Raw genomic sequence first — 12,179 nt, 5'->3', positions numbered from 1 at the left:
CTGTAGAATTGAATTTAAGGATTTCCACTCGATAGTATAAACAATATCTGTACATCACCGCACTGCGTCGACATCGACGTTTCTCAGGACGACTTAAATAAACCACAACATTGAATACTAGAAGCATTTATATACGTGAACCGTTGAATATTTAATTTTAATCTCACACGGTTCATACTATTAGGCGTGACAGTAGATTTATGCATCCGTGTCTGTATGCCGCGTGCACTTACTTGTACGATAAGCACGTGTTCATTACTCCCAAAACACAATGAATCGGTTGAATCTATTATATAACAAACGTCGTCACATTCTAACAAGTTAAAGAGCTTTTGAACGTAGATTTTACCAATTTAAATTAAGTAAGTGGCCAGCCAGGCACAATCTTTAACGTTTTTCTAAGATAACTGTATAGAGTTGTGTTAGTTGAAGCTTCTTCATTTTTGTTGGTTTGTAAGCATATGGTTACCTATACTAACCTTAAAATAGAGTCTATTTTACGCATAAAAAATTTACACCAGCTTCTCAGCCTCAATCTTCAGCATTTTAAGCTGGTTACGATACGATAACAAAAATACGTGCATAGAAATTACGTTACGGTGAAACATAATTTCTATGCACATACTTATACACAAGGTCAATTTAAAGAACGTGCCGCCGCTCTGCGCCTTTCTTGTGAGCTTCAGAGTTAACTTAGTTAGAAACTGATTCGACAGAGGGCGCCAGCAGTCTTATCGAATGTCTAATAAAACCAACACAAGCCATTCCTCGCTATCGCGAATGTGTTAGACTTTTTAGGTACGAGTACGCTGCTTCCCCCACTTGCTGTACCAACATCTGGTAATAAAATAGGTGCTTTGTTATTACTATGTCACATGTAAAAAACACAGGCTGATTTATATCGATTTAAAATCGTTTCATACGCAAGTGTCTCTAAGTAAAAACGCCAATATTTAACACTAGCCATTTTTTTTTATTGAGCGAAAGTTACTAATGCTTCGTTTTATGAGACGCTTTATAGTCACTTTACCAATCGATGAGACTCGTATTCAACGTTCCGTTCCCTTGGACCTTTTCACTGATCGTTGGTAATGCACATGATGCTAAATACCCGTTCGAAGGTCTCGACAAAACTCGTTCCTAGCCAAACGCCGAGGAAGCCAGCTAAAATACCTGCGACTCCCTCCAACTGAATGGTCGTACAAATATTGTTCATAATTAAAGACGGCATAGAACTGATGTCGGCTTGCAAAAATGGTTTCACTAACTCCTGACTTGGAAAGTAACATCTTATTGGTTCGAGCTCAACCGATAACATATGCTACACGATTAGATGATGAAATAAATAAGAGGTATCTCGCCAACTTTTGAAACACTCAAGCAACGCTCCAAAGGAATGTTACAAAATGCATTAGAATAGTCTTAGTTCCGTGGATCTCAATACGTATTTTAACACGATACATACAGACATTAACGGTTTGTAAATGTAGTATTCAACGACGGAGGTTCCAAAAGAAAAGGTAACTGCAGCACGAATCACTTTACTCTCACCAGCCTTGATAGTCTGTAAAAAAACATCGTATAAGTAGAACGCCTAAGCAAGCGTACAAATATAAACCTATGTTTTTTTAGCCATTTTAAAATAAGTCTTTGCTTGTTTCTCTTTCAAGTATCTTGCTTGTAAATTGAGTTCCCATTCCGAAATCGTGAAGGTTTCAAAACATAATCGGAATACAAAAAGACGAATGAAATGTAAAACAGCGAGCAATTCTTTATAATCGTGTGATCAATAGTAGATCAACGGCAGTGAATTTAGGTGAAAACGGGAATTTAGGTTAGTTCTACGGGAAATGAAAACTTGTTGTTTACTGGAAATGTGTCAACGTAGCGATAATTATCTATACTTTAAAATATATTCCATATGTTTTGTCATGGATTCATCGCGGTAGGTGTTCACATAACCCCTGTTAGTTCCATTTTCTGAATTGTGACATGGCCCCCGGAAGGATCAGATTTAACCTTCTAGCGTATCTGTCCTTTTTATAACAATTTTTTAGTTGCACAGCATCCAAATTTATACTCTTCTTTTGATAGCGTCTTTTTTCTAATAGCGTTCGCCATTTGTCTACTAGATAACAACGAGATTTTCGATAGCGAATTGCGAACAATTATCAATAGGGGGTAATTCTTCGCCCAATGACCGACGAACCCCAGAATATTAGCACCTGGCCAAATGCGTTACTCAGTCTTCGAGATGAACATGCCATTTATTCGCGAATTAGCGACAGACGACGTCGAGCTTTGTCGTTATTCTTTCCAGGGGCAATTTTCCAAGAGGGAACTAACGCTAACGGCAGCACTGGTAGCGGGGTTGGCGGTGGCGCTGATGAATTAAATGATGAAATGCCTACTTGGCAAAAATGGTTCACCTTTATCTTATTGCCGGTGATCATCGCTTTGCTATGGTATTGTCTATACAACAATTCGCTGGTTTCTCCATACCGGATTTACCTGCCGGCGTGCAATGCAACCTTTGAGAATCTTGAGAGGGCGTTTCCGTCGCAACCAGCCCACGTATGGACCGCTATACAAAAAGTTAAACAAACTGCTTCGAAGGGACGAACTCCTGGTGTTCTAACAATACTGGCAAATGCGGCCGATAAACATCTTCTGAATCAATTTGCATTATCGGTTGCCTATGCTTTGGGTAATAGCCAATCGCCGGTGTGGAATGTCATCAATATAAATGGAAGTGAAATAAGTATGATTGCGTCCCCCAAAAAATCCCTCATGTTGACCTTCTTTAAGGTAAGGAGCAAAGATAGGTCTTCATTTAAGTATGAGTTGTTAAGTTATATGTTTATATAAGTTTTTTAGCTTTGCGGCATGCTACCAGTCGTCAACCACCAACCAAGATTTAACGTCGAACTGTGCATAAACTTCAAGTTTGCTACGAGCTAACAGATTAGCCATGTACAGTTGCTATCCGACGAAACAATGCTGTATTTTTTTTTACAACACACAACAACTGTGTGTTCTGTTGGTTTTTTTTTTATAGGAAAAAAAATTTGTCGCAATCGTCAATGATCTAGACAAGATGAATGCGAGCTTTGTATCGCTGTTTCATTCCCTCACTGACGAGCTAACTTGGTTCAACGGAAGCATGTTCATCTTTACCGTGACTAGCTTGGAAAATGTAGAGGAATTGTCAAGGGATAAGTGTGCCGTTACCGCAGAACAGGTCTTGATCAAGGCTTGGAAGGACCAGCTCCCTCTACACTATCGGTCGGCATTAGTCGCTAGACTAACTGGCAACACTTTGGTGGTAAAGCGTGAACAGTCATTTAATCAAACATAAAATAAAAACAAACTAGATTTGAAGTTTTTTTTTTGTTCCGAACAAAATTAACTCAGTTATTGAACACTGAAGATTTAGTTTAAGAGTTTTAGAAGGAGAACTATTATGGTAGGCTGAAGGCAGACATTATGACCCGTAAACGTTAATATAAATACGTTGTGCTACTAATTCAACTTACCGGTAACGTCTGGATACCTCCAAGACGGACGTCGTATCGCACGGTCCTTTGCATAGAGTTAATAGAACAACAGTGCTTTCTTTAATTTTCAATAGTTTTATGAAAAAATCAGTAAATGTGACAAGGTTGAGCTGTACTGGTTGTAGGTGCCTCCTGTAGGCAAGATGGTCAATAGATTAATAACTATGGTGTGATTTTTGGCAGAAAACTGTTTAAGGCTTGTCTAGCAATGATCTAGTTATGAATAAGCTAACAAATTAAAATACGACAAATAAGATAGCTCATGCCATAGACTCTAAACTTGAGTAGTTCTATCAGTCGCAGAAATGAAGTTGGTATAGTGAGAAGAAAAAATGACTTTGCGTACTGTGTTTGGACACAAACTATCTGGCGTTATCATCCCTTTAACTGTTATATAACTACTGCTATATACTACATACTTCACTTATGAGATAAGTGAAGTATAAACATACTTGCATTCCTGGTTACACTTAGCGGCGCATTGAGCCATTCGTAATGCCCCTTCGGGTGTCTGTACGACGTCGGTGCACTTGCCTGAAGTATCAATGAAGCGCAACTTACTGACTGTAGAAAACATGCGCTGAAAATTACTCAAAAACATGATAGCCCGAGCAAGGCAAATTACTGGATAGGATATTCTGCACCATATGAAAGTAGCAAAATAAGTTAGTCTCGACGGAATAATAGCAATGATTTTACACTCGTTACATTTAAACAAATCAACCGCAATGATTAGATGGTAGAATATAAGTATTAATAGGTTGGAGGAACTGAATCCTCCTTTGGATAGTACTTTTCAGGTTTCCTGCATAGCGGAACAAATGTAGAACAAACAGTGATGGCTGTATATTTAATGGGAAATGGTTTATCGGCAAATTTCATGTTGGCAGTTTATACATTGTTGAGTGTGCATTCATCTACGATTTAAAAGCTATATGTAGCATTATAATGCGAACTTAGCGTCATACTAAATGGGAACATGTCGTTGCTATACGGAGCTACACGGAGAGACGTCTACAATGGGCGAAAACAGGACATTTCTTCGAATATCCTAAGTAAGGCTAAAAAAATGTTGTACTCGACCTTGCTCTAGTACGCCTGGACAAACGTCATGCGGCTGAAAGTGCTGAAACTCGTGGATACCTCGAACGCAGCCACAGAGGTCGACTTCCGCGAACATTTGGCACTGCTGCTCACAGCTCTGGGCAATCCAAAAGCGTACGGCAGTATTAGCAAAATCAATTGAACGAGCCCTCGGTTGTGAGGGGTGATGTAGTGTAATACATAAAAGTCGCATTGAATACCACGTACTCTTCTAGCCATGTTCCCGCGAAAAATTGAACTTTGTCCAAATTTCTCAATGTAGTTCCAGCATCTAGTGGAATAAGGCTTTTCCAGGCGTTGCCATACTAGTTGAGCCAGTGAATAGTCCCGTATCTGTGAGTAACGTCTCGCCAGAATGAAAGTACGCTGTGGTTAGACTTAGAAGCTGGCTTCGAGATTTTTCGACCTATTTGATAAATACCAGTTTCACCAATATAGAAATCTGATTGGCCACAGGTTCTTTCAAATGATCAATTCTTTTCAGTTTCTAGTAGGAAAATCAAATATAATTAATTACAATAATTTAAAATATCTATACAAACGTTGCCATAATGGAAACTGTTACCTCACCTGTCCTTTCGACATTGCGGCCATATACAGCGTTTCCGGGGGATACACTCCGCTGTCGTGAAGAAGTATCGGATAAAATTCAGCGTCCATCGATGACATCGTTTCCGATGTATTCCAGCTTGCCTCGAGATACAGTTCTAAGGGTGAAAATCAACGCTAATGAAGTATAGCTGCCAATGCTCAATCGACTGTCGAAACTTACTATATGAAGCTAATCCAAACTTGTCTTGCCAAAGGGTTCGACAGATCTTGACCGGTTCATATTGTCATTCTTCATGTACTTGGGCGTGCTTCGCAAGCCAACCACTTTTGCAAAGCGAACCGTAAAACTCTCCTCGGGCTTCGCTCGTAAAACAGCAACGCGTCCAACCAAATAACACCCACGACACGACCCAACCACCGCAGGCCTGCTACAAGGCGACTCCAAAAGGAGTTGCTATAAGCTTGGGGGTCCTTAATAAGGCCTCTGCTCCCTCTTAGCGAGGTCTCCTTCTTGCTGGCGTCGCAATGAACTCGATTTGGCAAATGTGCTCTGTGAATGTGTGACTGTGCTTATCCGTGCAAGTATTCTGTCTTGTGTGCATCTTCGTGTACGTAAAACCGAGAGCCTTACCATAAGAGTGTTTATTGCCACACTTGCGGTAGGCGTGACCACGCTCGAGATAGCGCAGCAGATCCAGTGTATAGCATGCCATGAATGGCGCGCGGTAGTTTAGATGGCGGATCCTGGAACCAGCCCAAAATGAAGATAGCCAGTTTACCGGAAAACACTTTTAATGTATACACTTCGAGGTAAAAAAAAACCTCACCGTTTGAAAGGGTATCTTAGCTCGAATTACTGTAAAAGTTGTCTTTACATGTTATTTAAAGGTCTTAAAATCTATAATTTGATATTTACGCGGCACCTTTCTAAGTGTACGTACCCGTCAATACAATCAAAGCTTTCGCAGGTTTCGTCCGCTGAGGACATACGGCATGAGAAGAGTCTGTTTGGAGGCTTCAATCCAGCCTCTCTGTATGTACGGTTGAATGCATGCGTGGGGTATCTCAGAAACACGAACTTAGATATTCAATATAATATGCAATGTTACTATTTGTGCTTGCCACAGCTGATTTCTATATCATAACCGATTTTGTTGCATGCTTCTCCAAAGTTTTGAAAACTGCAAAAATTCCAGTCCTATTATAAAGCAAAACTGACATTTCTATTAATACCGCATACAGCTGAAAAATTGCTACCCATCTAGTTTAATATACCCATAAAAATAAACAAAATATAAATTATTTCTGTGTTTATACAAATGTACTATGATCGATTTTGGCACTAATGTTGAGAGCTAGTTTATCAGATGCTGCGATTTAAAACGCACAAACATATATAAACAAACAGAAGTCTCTCTCTCTCTCACTACAACCAAAAAAGTACTGACAAAACGTTTAACCATTCTATATAAGTTTATAAATAACGACATACATGCATAAGTATAACCTGGTGCTATAAGTATATTTATTAAATATATACAGAATGTTTTGAGATCGTGTGAAAAGTATTATACCGTAACTGTTTATGGTACAATCAAGGATCTCGGTTAGCGCCTTATGGTCCTATCGAGATTATTGTGCTCTATCACCCTATCGAAAATAGATCTCGTATGTCGAAGCACTCTAAGGGCACAGTAATAAACGATTTATCGCAATTGTTAAGCTAAGTTTCATATCTGTAAATATTGAATTAAATAATAATTCTCTAGTATGCACCTACAAGATCTTTGTTACTGCAGGGCAGTGTGTCACAAACTTGTGTAATGTTATACCATGGCGAAAGGCACACGGTAAGCGCAGGGAAGACCGCAGCTTCTTTCACTTCAACAAAAGTAACATAACTAGGATAAGTTAGGTACTCTTCAATCACTTTATTACTTTGATACAAGAAACAAGTCACATAACAAATCAGGATTAGTATCCAAATACGAGCGTGGCGCCGTATCTGAGATCGAACTGTATTGAAGATACGACTGTGAAGTTGATGTCCTCCTAAAGAGTTCATTCGTGTTACAAACATCGCCGTCTGTTTCAATATAATTCTATGACTTGTGGTACGAACAGTCACACGTAGCTCGTCGACACTGGCGCGTGCCAGTGGATTGTATTGCCGTTGTTGTGCCTCACATCGAGACTTTAGCTTTAGCTGAAGTGGTTTCGATTACGTTTTACCGATATAAAAACATATGTATGTTCGAAATAATTAGCTTATAAATACAATGCTGCCATATATCGTTGACACGATGTATGTCCCCTTGTTTCGCGGTAGCTTGAGGGCAGTACACGTACGCGTGTTGTCACTGACTTGGACGTCGCATAGAGGTCGATGCGTGTATCAACTTCATAGCTGGTCAACTATAATGCAAATGTTTGCGTTGCGGTATTCAGCCGTTCAGCTGAACAGTGATCGATTGTTTAAAATAGCTTACCTAACCTCGGTCCTCTCTGAAGGTCGCCTAAGGGTCGGAGTCTCCGCGATATGCTTCTGGCAGCTCTAACCGGCTGGCCAAGTCAATCGTCAACGGGTGTCGTGTGTCTCTCATAAATCATTTACTTAGCGGGCCGCTTGCAGACATACACACACATACACACACACATATGTAGTCATATTTGAGTAACGAGTTCTATTTTCGCTCGAAGCGTACAGCTGCTTGTTCGAACCTTTTTCCCTACATCAGTGTCGTACAACCTCAACCTGATCTGCGCACAGAGACTGCGTGGCCGCAGGGTCTACTGCAGGATTTCGACATATGGCCTAGCTTCGGTTTCCCTCACAGTTCTTTTTTTTGGACTAACTGCGGTGGAGCCAGCAGTGGCAGCAGCAGCGGGGCCCGCCGCCCTTGGCACTGCAGGATATGCAGCCGCGGGAGTCGCCAATTCTTAGCTACGGGAGCTTTGGCTTCTTTCTTCTGTCCTTTCTTTTTATCTCCACCAGCCCCTTCCCGTACCACTTTCTTGTTAGGGGAGCTGCTGCTGGTAGCGGGAGCCAAGCAGACTCACCTTTATCTCACGCCTTCCGTCTTTTTCGACGGTTCCCCCTTAGCCAGCAGCTTGCCTCCGATTCCTCACATCAGCAAGGAGTTCTCGCTAGCTTCAGCTCACTCACTCATTTATTCGCGATCCTCGTTTTCTTTCTCGCTGAGGGACGGCTCGGGCTTCCTGTGACGACGCTAAAGAAGGAATGCTAAAGGCGAGCGACGGCAGACGGGAAAAGGGGAACTGGCAGCGGACGTGGGGAATCACAAGCCGGAGCTGCAATGAGGGGCTGTTCTCATTTGGCAAGTTAGCAGAGCTCTAGCGAGAAGACTCATTGTGCGACTGTTCTTACATAGAGCTTTAGCCTTTGCGGGTATGTACCCTACCAGCTTGTGGCCTAATACCAGCCTGGTTAAGTAACCTACCTTCTCTATTTAATCACATATGTTGTGTAGTATTATTGTATACGAAGAGTGATTGCTTTAGTTACATCAGTTAGCCTCTTTTTAAAGCAATGCTTAATGTTAGTTTTTTTTCGCTGTCTCTTTGCCCCTTCCACGAATCGAGATGTTACCTTTTGTAGCGAAAGCAGTAGCAGAATTAGTAACTCCGGTTATGGCTGTCACCCCCATCGGAACTTCCGTCAGGAACTTAAGCGCAAGGGCACATTTTGTTATGTCCCGCTTCTTCTGTTCCCTTCCTGTTCTTGCTCTGTTTGGTGACTGTCCTATTCTTGCAATATGCCCCTGAAGCGGCAACGTTTATTTAAAGAATGGACGTTGATAGTGCGCCTGCTTATTCGTTGCAAACCGACACCCGGCTGACTCGAGCAGCAGAAAGCAGAACTTTCTGCGGGGCGCTCTGCAATCGTCGTCGCCTTGAGGCTTCTTAATGAATCTAAATGGGGCAATCAAAGGCGGGATTTATCCTTTACTCACACATCCTGCTTCCAAGTTCCCAGAGCAACTGCGCACGGCGCCTACCCGCTGTTTCCACTATTGGCAGCGGCTAAGCAAAAGGCGAAAGAACCAAACTAGCGTTGCCGTGGGTGGAGAGGGAAAACGAATAAGTGCGAGGAGGAAAAGCCAACAGCAGCAGCAGCAGCAAAAGAACACGAACGAAGTTGGCGAAGAAGTTGAAGGAGGAGGGCGGAATAAGGAAAAGCGGCACAAGTGAGGACACAGCTGCTTCATATAAGGCCGTAACAAGGCTCACAGCAGTAGCGAAGGGCCCGACGGGCAAAAAGGGAAAGCAACGAGAGGTCCGAGTAAAAGTCGACGTCGGTGGTTGCGGCTGTTTTTGGCCCTCGGAAGCCTCGAAGCGCTGGGAGGAGGGCTTAATTTGTGCACTTTCCATTTGCTGAGCACCCAGCATAACTACTGCATCTACAGAGACATGGAATAGGCTTGGGTAAATGTGTATAGAACGCACCCCCATTAATATATTTCATGGGCACCTAGGAGTTTGGCGGAGGTGTTTTGAGAGGTTTCGAAGATGTTTGGGCGCCAGCGTTGATACAAGTACCCCAGACGGTGCACAAAGAGAACTCGGTTTTGAAATCAGAGAAGACTTCAAATGCGTACTTAACATCGTTGTACTTTTAGTAGTTCGCTATCCTATGACACTTAATTATTCAAGCGTAGTGACTTTTCAAACCTTGTAATGGGAAGCCAATTATCTTCACGGTATGCAGGCCCATGTGAGTAAAGAAGTGTTCCCCTAAAACTGATCTGTTGTTGAGCAACGAAGAATTATGTCTTTCTTGACGCCACCGTATTCGTCCATTGCGAGTACTTCTTCTTAAGAAAAAATAAAAGACTAGCCAGAAGGAGAATAGCTAACCTTCTTTTCTTGCTAGTCCTTATTCCACCGTTGGAATGGCAACGGGAGAGCGTGCACAGCAAGGATTCCAAGCTTCAAGCGTCTGATCGCGAAATAGTTTAAACGACGAATTCTAGTCGCTGACTAGTATAGAGAATTGTCGCCCGGAGTAGAAATAATATAATCTGGTAGCTAATTTTACATGAACGCCGCTAAAATGAAACATTAAATATGGAACTGATGTTTCCGTGAGGTCATTTTTGTTGACGACATATGTACAAATAAGTGCAACACTCAAAAGTCAGAGTTAATGTTAGTGATAAACGTTGTTCCAACGTACCCGTTATAACGTCGAATTTGTATGTTTACTAACACCTAATCGTACAATATCAACTGGGCCCATATTTCTCCCATATGGTTTTATCACCTTCTACCAGTCGATATTCCAAACCATAGTACTCGTTATCTCTTCCCGGGCTCTTCGAACCAGTGTTTCATTAAGTTGAATAACGACCATCTATTGGCTTAACATATAATCCCTCGTGAAATATTAGTACGAACCATTACCGTAGTCTCTCATTGTGATGTTGACGGTCTGAAGATAGAATTTCCTAATAATGTCCGCTGCCAGTCGGATAATTTTTTAGCCATGATCAGGATATAACATTTCGATTTGACTGTCTGTCGTACAATGGCATGAATGGATGATGTGTCACTTAACGACAATATTCACCTTGTAGGCCTCTTTAAATATGGGGCATAACTGGGTATAGAACTGATCTTAGCTACGGGCTAGCACTGCCCCCAAATGAGACCGAATGGAAAACAAAATTGGCTTTCATTTTTGCGTTTTCACCAATCTACTATAATAGGTAAGTATCTATGGCTCTCGAGGCGATAAATGATCGTTCAATGTTGGATGTAAAATTTACCATAAATAGCAATATCTATATTTATTTCTACCTTGTTTTCTATGATATAATTTATTTAACGAAACCGATGTTTATTTTTGTTAACTACTAGCAGCACGCACTTGCTGATCATCAGGCCTGATCGAATTGAAGCCAGTTATTCTGGTGGAAGGTGGACGATCCCCTCCATACGAGTTTCGTTCCCAGAATTATCTTACAGTGCATATAACTAACCGTGGCTGAAATAGGTATTCATCCCACTGACAACCCAGCACTTGTGCCTATTTTCAGTCGATTGCTCTATTCACCACAGGTAAACATCGCGTTGAAGTAGGAGCCCGCGTCTATGAAAAAGCCTCTTCTCCCCTCTCGCAGTCAAGGATTGCTTTCAACACATGCCTATACTCCTCGATCGCTTTCAGCGCTTATAGCGCGCTCTAGGTGACTTCACTCGTGGACCTGCCATAACACACTGATGGACTTGACTCCACCTTAGTGCTAATAAGCTAGTTGAAAAGTTCCTATCGTCACCGATAGCACTCTGGCAACAATAGGCTGACGGCGACGATCATAGCGATACAAACGGAACTGTCTACCGCTGACACTGCCTCACCGTTGTTACAGGCTTTGCTCTACATTGCCGCCATGAACGCTTTTTATTGATACTGGACAATGTTCTCACAATTTCCCATTACTCGATAGAGTAAGCCAAGCTTGTATGACATATATGGATGTAGTTATCTACACAGGTTCAAAATTGAGATTCAAGCAGCTCGACGAATTTGCTGTTTGATCATTTGAAAGTTACTCCGTCTATAGTGTAATCTTTTCTACTTTCGAAAATCGTAGTATTGATTTGTAAGATACAGATGAAACAATGCCCCTGCAACAATTTAGTGAGAAGTAATCCCATTCCGTCGTTGATTTAGGGGGGCGAACTGAGGATACGCGTGCGCGCCGTTGACCTAATGGTTCTTGATAGATGATTACGATCAAGGAGCTTCAGCTGAGCATTAACTTGTTATCCTTATTTGTGTGCGCGTCTCTCTCCCTTCATGTGTCTCTGTCGAATCTATTTCTATCCAAACGTTGCTTCGGAGGCAACGCCTAGAGTTAGAACAGAAGCATCCTCTTACTGCCGTGCGTAAGCGTCCTTTAGTTGTCCGTCCGCTTTATTTGCTGTAAGTCAACCTTCAAC

The 12,179-nt window shown here is 41.8% G+C and overlaps 2 protein-coding genes across 3 annotated transcripts; one reads left to right on the top strand and one right to left on the bottom strand.

The window, feature by feature from the left end:
* Positions 1 to 972: 972 nt before the first annotated feature.
* On the bottom strand, positions 973 to 8,004 carry LOC111259062 (uncharacterized). 2 transcript variants are annotated; one of them, XM_022830743.1, is made up of 10 exons: positions 7,703 to 8,004; positions 6,155 to 6,291; positions 5,845 to 5,957; positions 5,232 to 5,368; positions 4,869 to 4,994; positions 4,641 to 4,758; positions 4,010 to 4,091; positions 3,537 to 3,582; positions 1,466 to 1,564; positions 973 to 1,189 (listed from the first exon to the last, which is right to left on the bottom strand). In XM_022830743.1, exons 2-10 carry the CDS (start codon positions 6,199 to 6,201, stop codon positions 1,076 to 1,078), a joined length of 882 nt encoding a protein of 293 aa, XP_022686478.1. In that variant the 5' UTR covers positions 6,202 to 6,291; positions 7,703 to 8,004; the 3' UTR covers positions 973 to 1,075. The 2 variants fall into 2 exon arrangements, with proteins under 2 accessions (XP_022686478.1, XP_022686479.1); XM_022830744.1 differs by lacking the exon at positions 4,869 to 4,994.
* LOC111259061 (uncharacterized) lies at positions 2,125 to 3,375 on the top strand. Its single transcript, XM_022830742.2, has 2 exons — positions 2,125 to 2,808; positions 3,059 to 3,375. Exons 1-2 carry the CDS (start codon positions 2,197 to 2,199, stop codon positions 3,356 to 3,358), a joined length of 912 nt encoding a protein of 303 aa, XP_022686477.1. The 5' UTR covers positions 2,125 to 2,196; the 3' UTR covers positions 3,359 to 3,375.
* Positions 8,005 to 12,179: the final 4,175 nt, after the last annotated feature.

Source organism: Varroa jacobsoni, unplaced genomic scaffold (assembly GCF_002532875.2).
Source record: "Varroa jacobsoni isolate VJ856 unplaced genomic scaffold, vjacob_1.0 scaffold_289, whole genome shotgun sequence".
Taxonomy (NCBI): Eukaryota; Metazoa; Arthropoda; class Arachnida; order Mesostigmata; family Varroidae; genus Varroa; species Varroa jacobsoni.
The sequence above is the reverse complement of the archived record's forward strand: the minus strand, read 5'-3'. Positions and strand labels throughout refer to the sequence as shown.

Bases quoted from the DNA above. Each gene is read 5' to 3' on its own strand.
- LOC111259061 (XM_022830742.2), top strand. From the start codon at position 2,197: ATGACCGACGAACCCCAGAATATTAGCACCTGGCCAAATGCGTTACTC. The intron at 2,809-3,058 runs GTAAGGAGCAAA...TTTTTTTTATAG, and splicing joins TCATGTTGACCTTCTTTAAG to GAAAAAAAATTTGTCGCAAT.
- LOC111259062 (XM_022830743.1), bottom strand. From the start codon at position 6,201: ATGTCCTCAGCGGACGAAACCTGCGAAAGCTTTGATTGTATTGACGG. The intron at 5,958-6,154 runs GTACGTACACTT...GGCTGGTTCCAG, and splicing joins AGCTTTGATTGTATTGACGG to GATCCGCCATCTAAACTACC. The intron at 3,583-4,009 runs GTATGTTTATAC...CTCTATGCAAAG, and splicing joins AAGTGTAACCAGGAATGCAA to GACCGTGCGATACGACGTCC.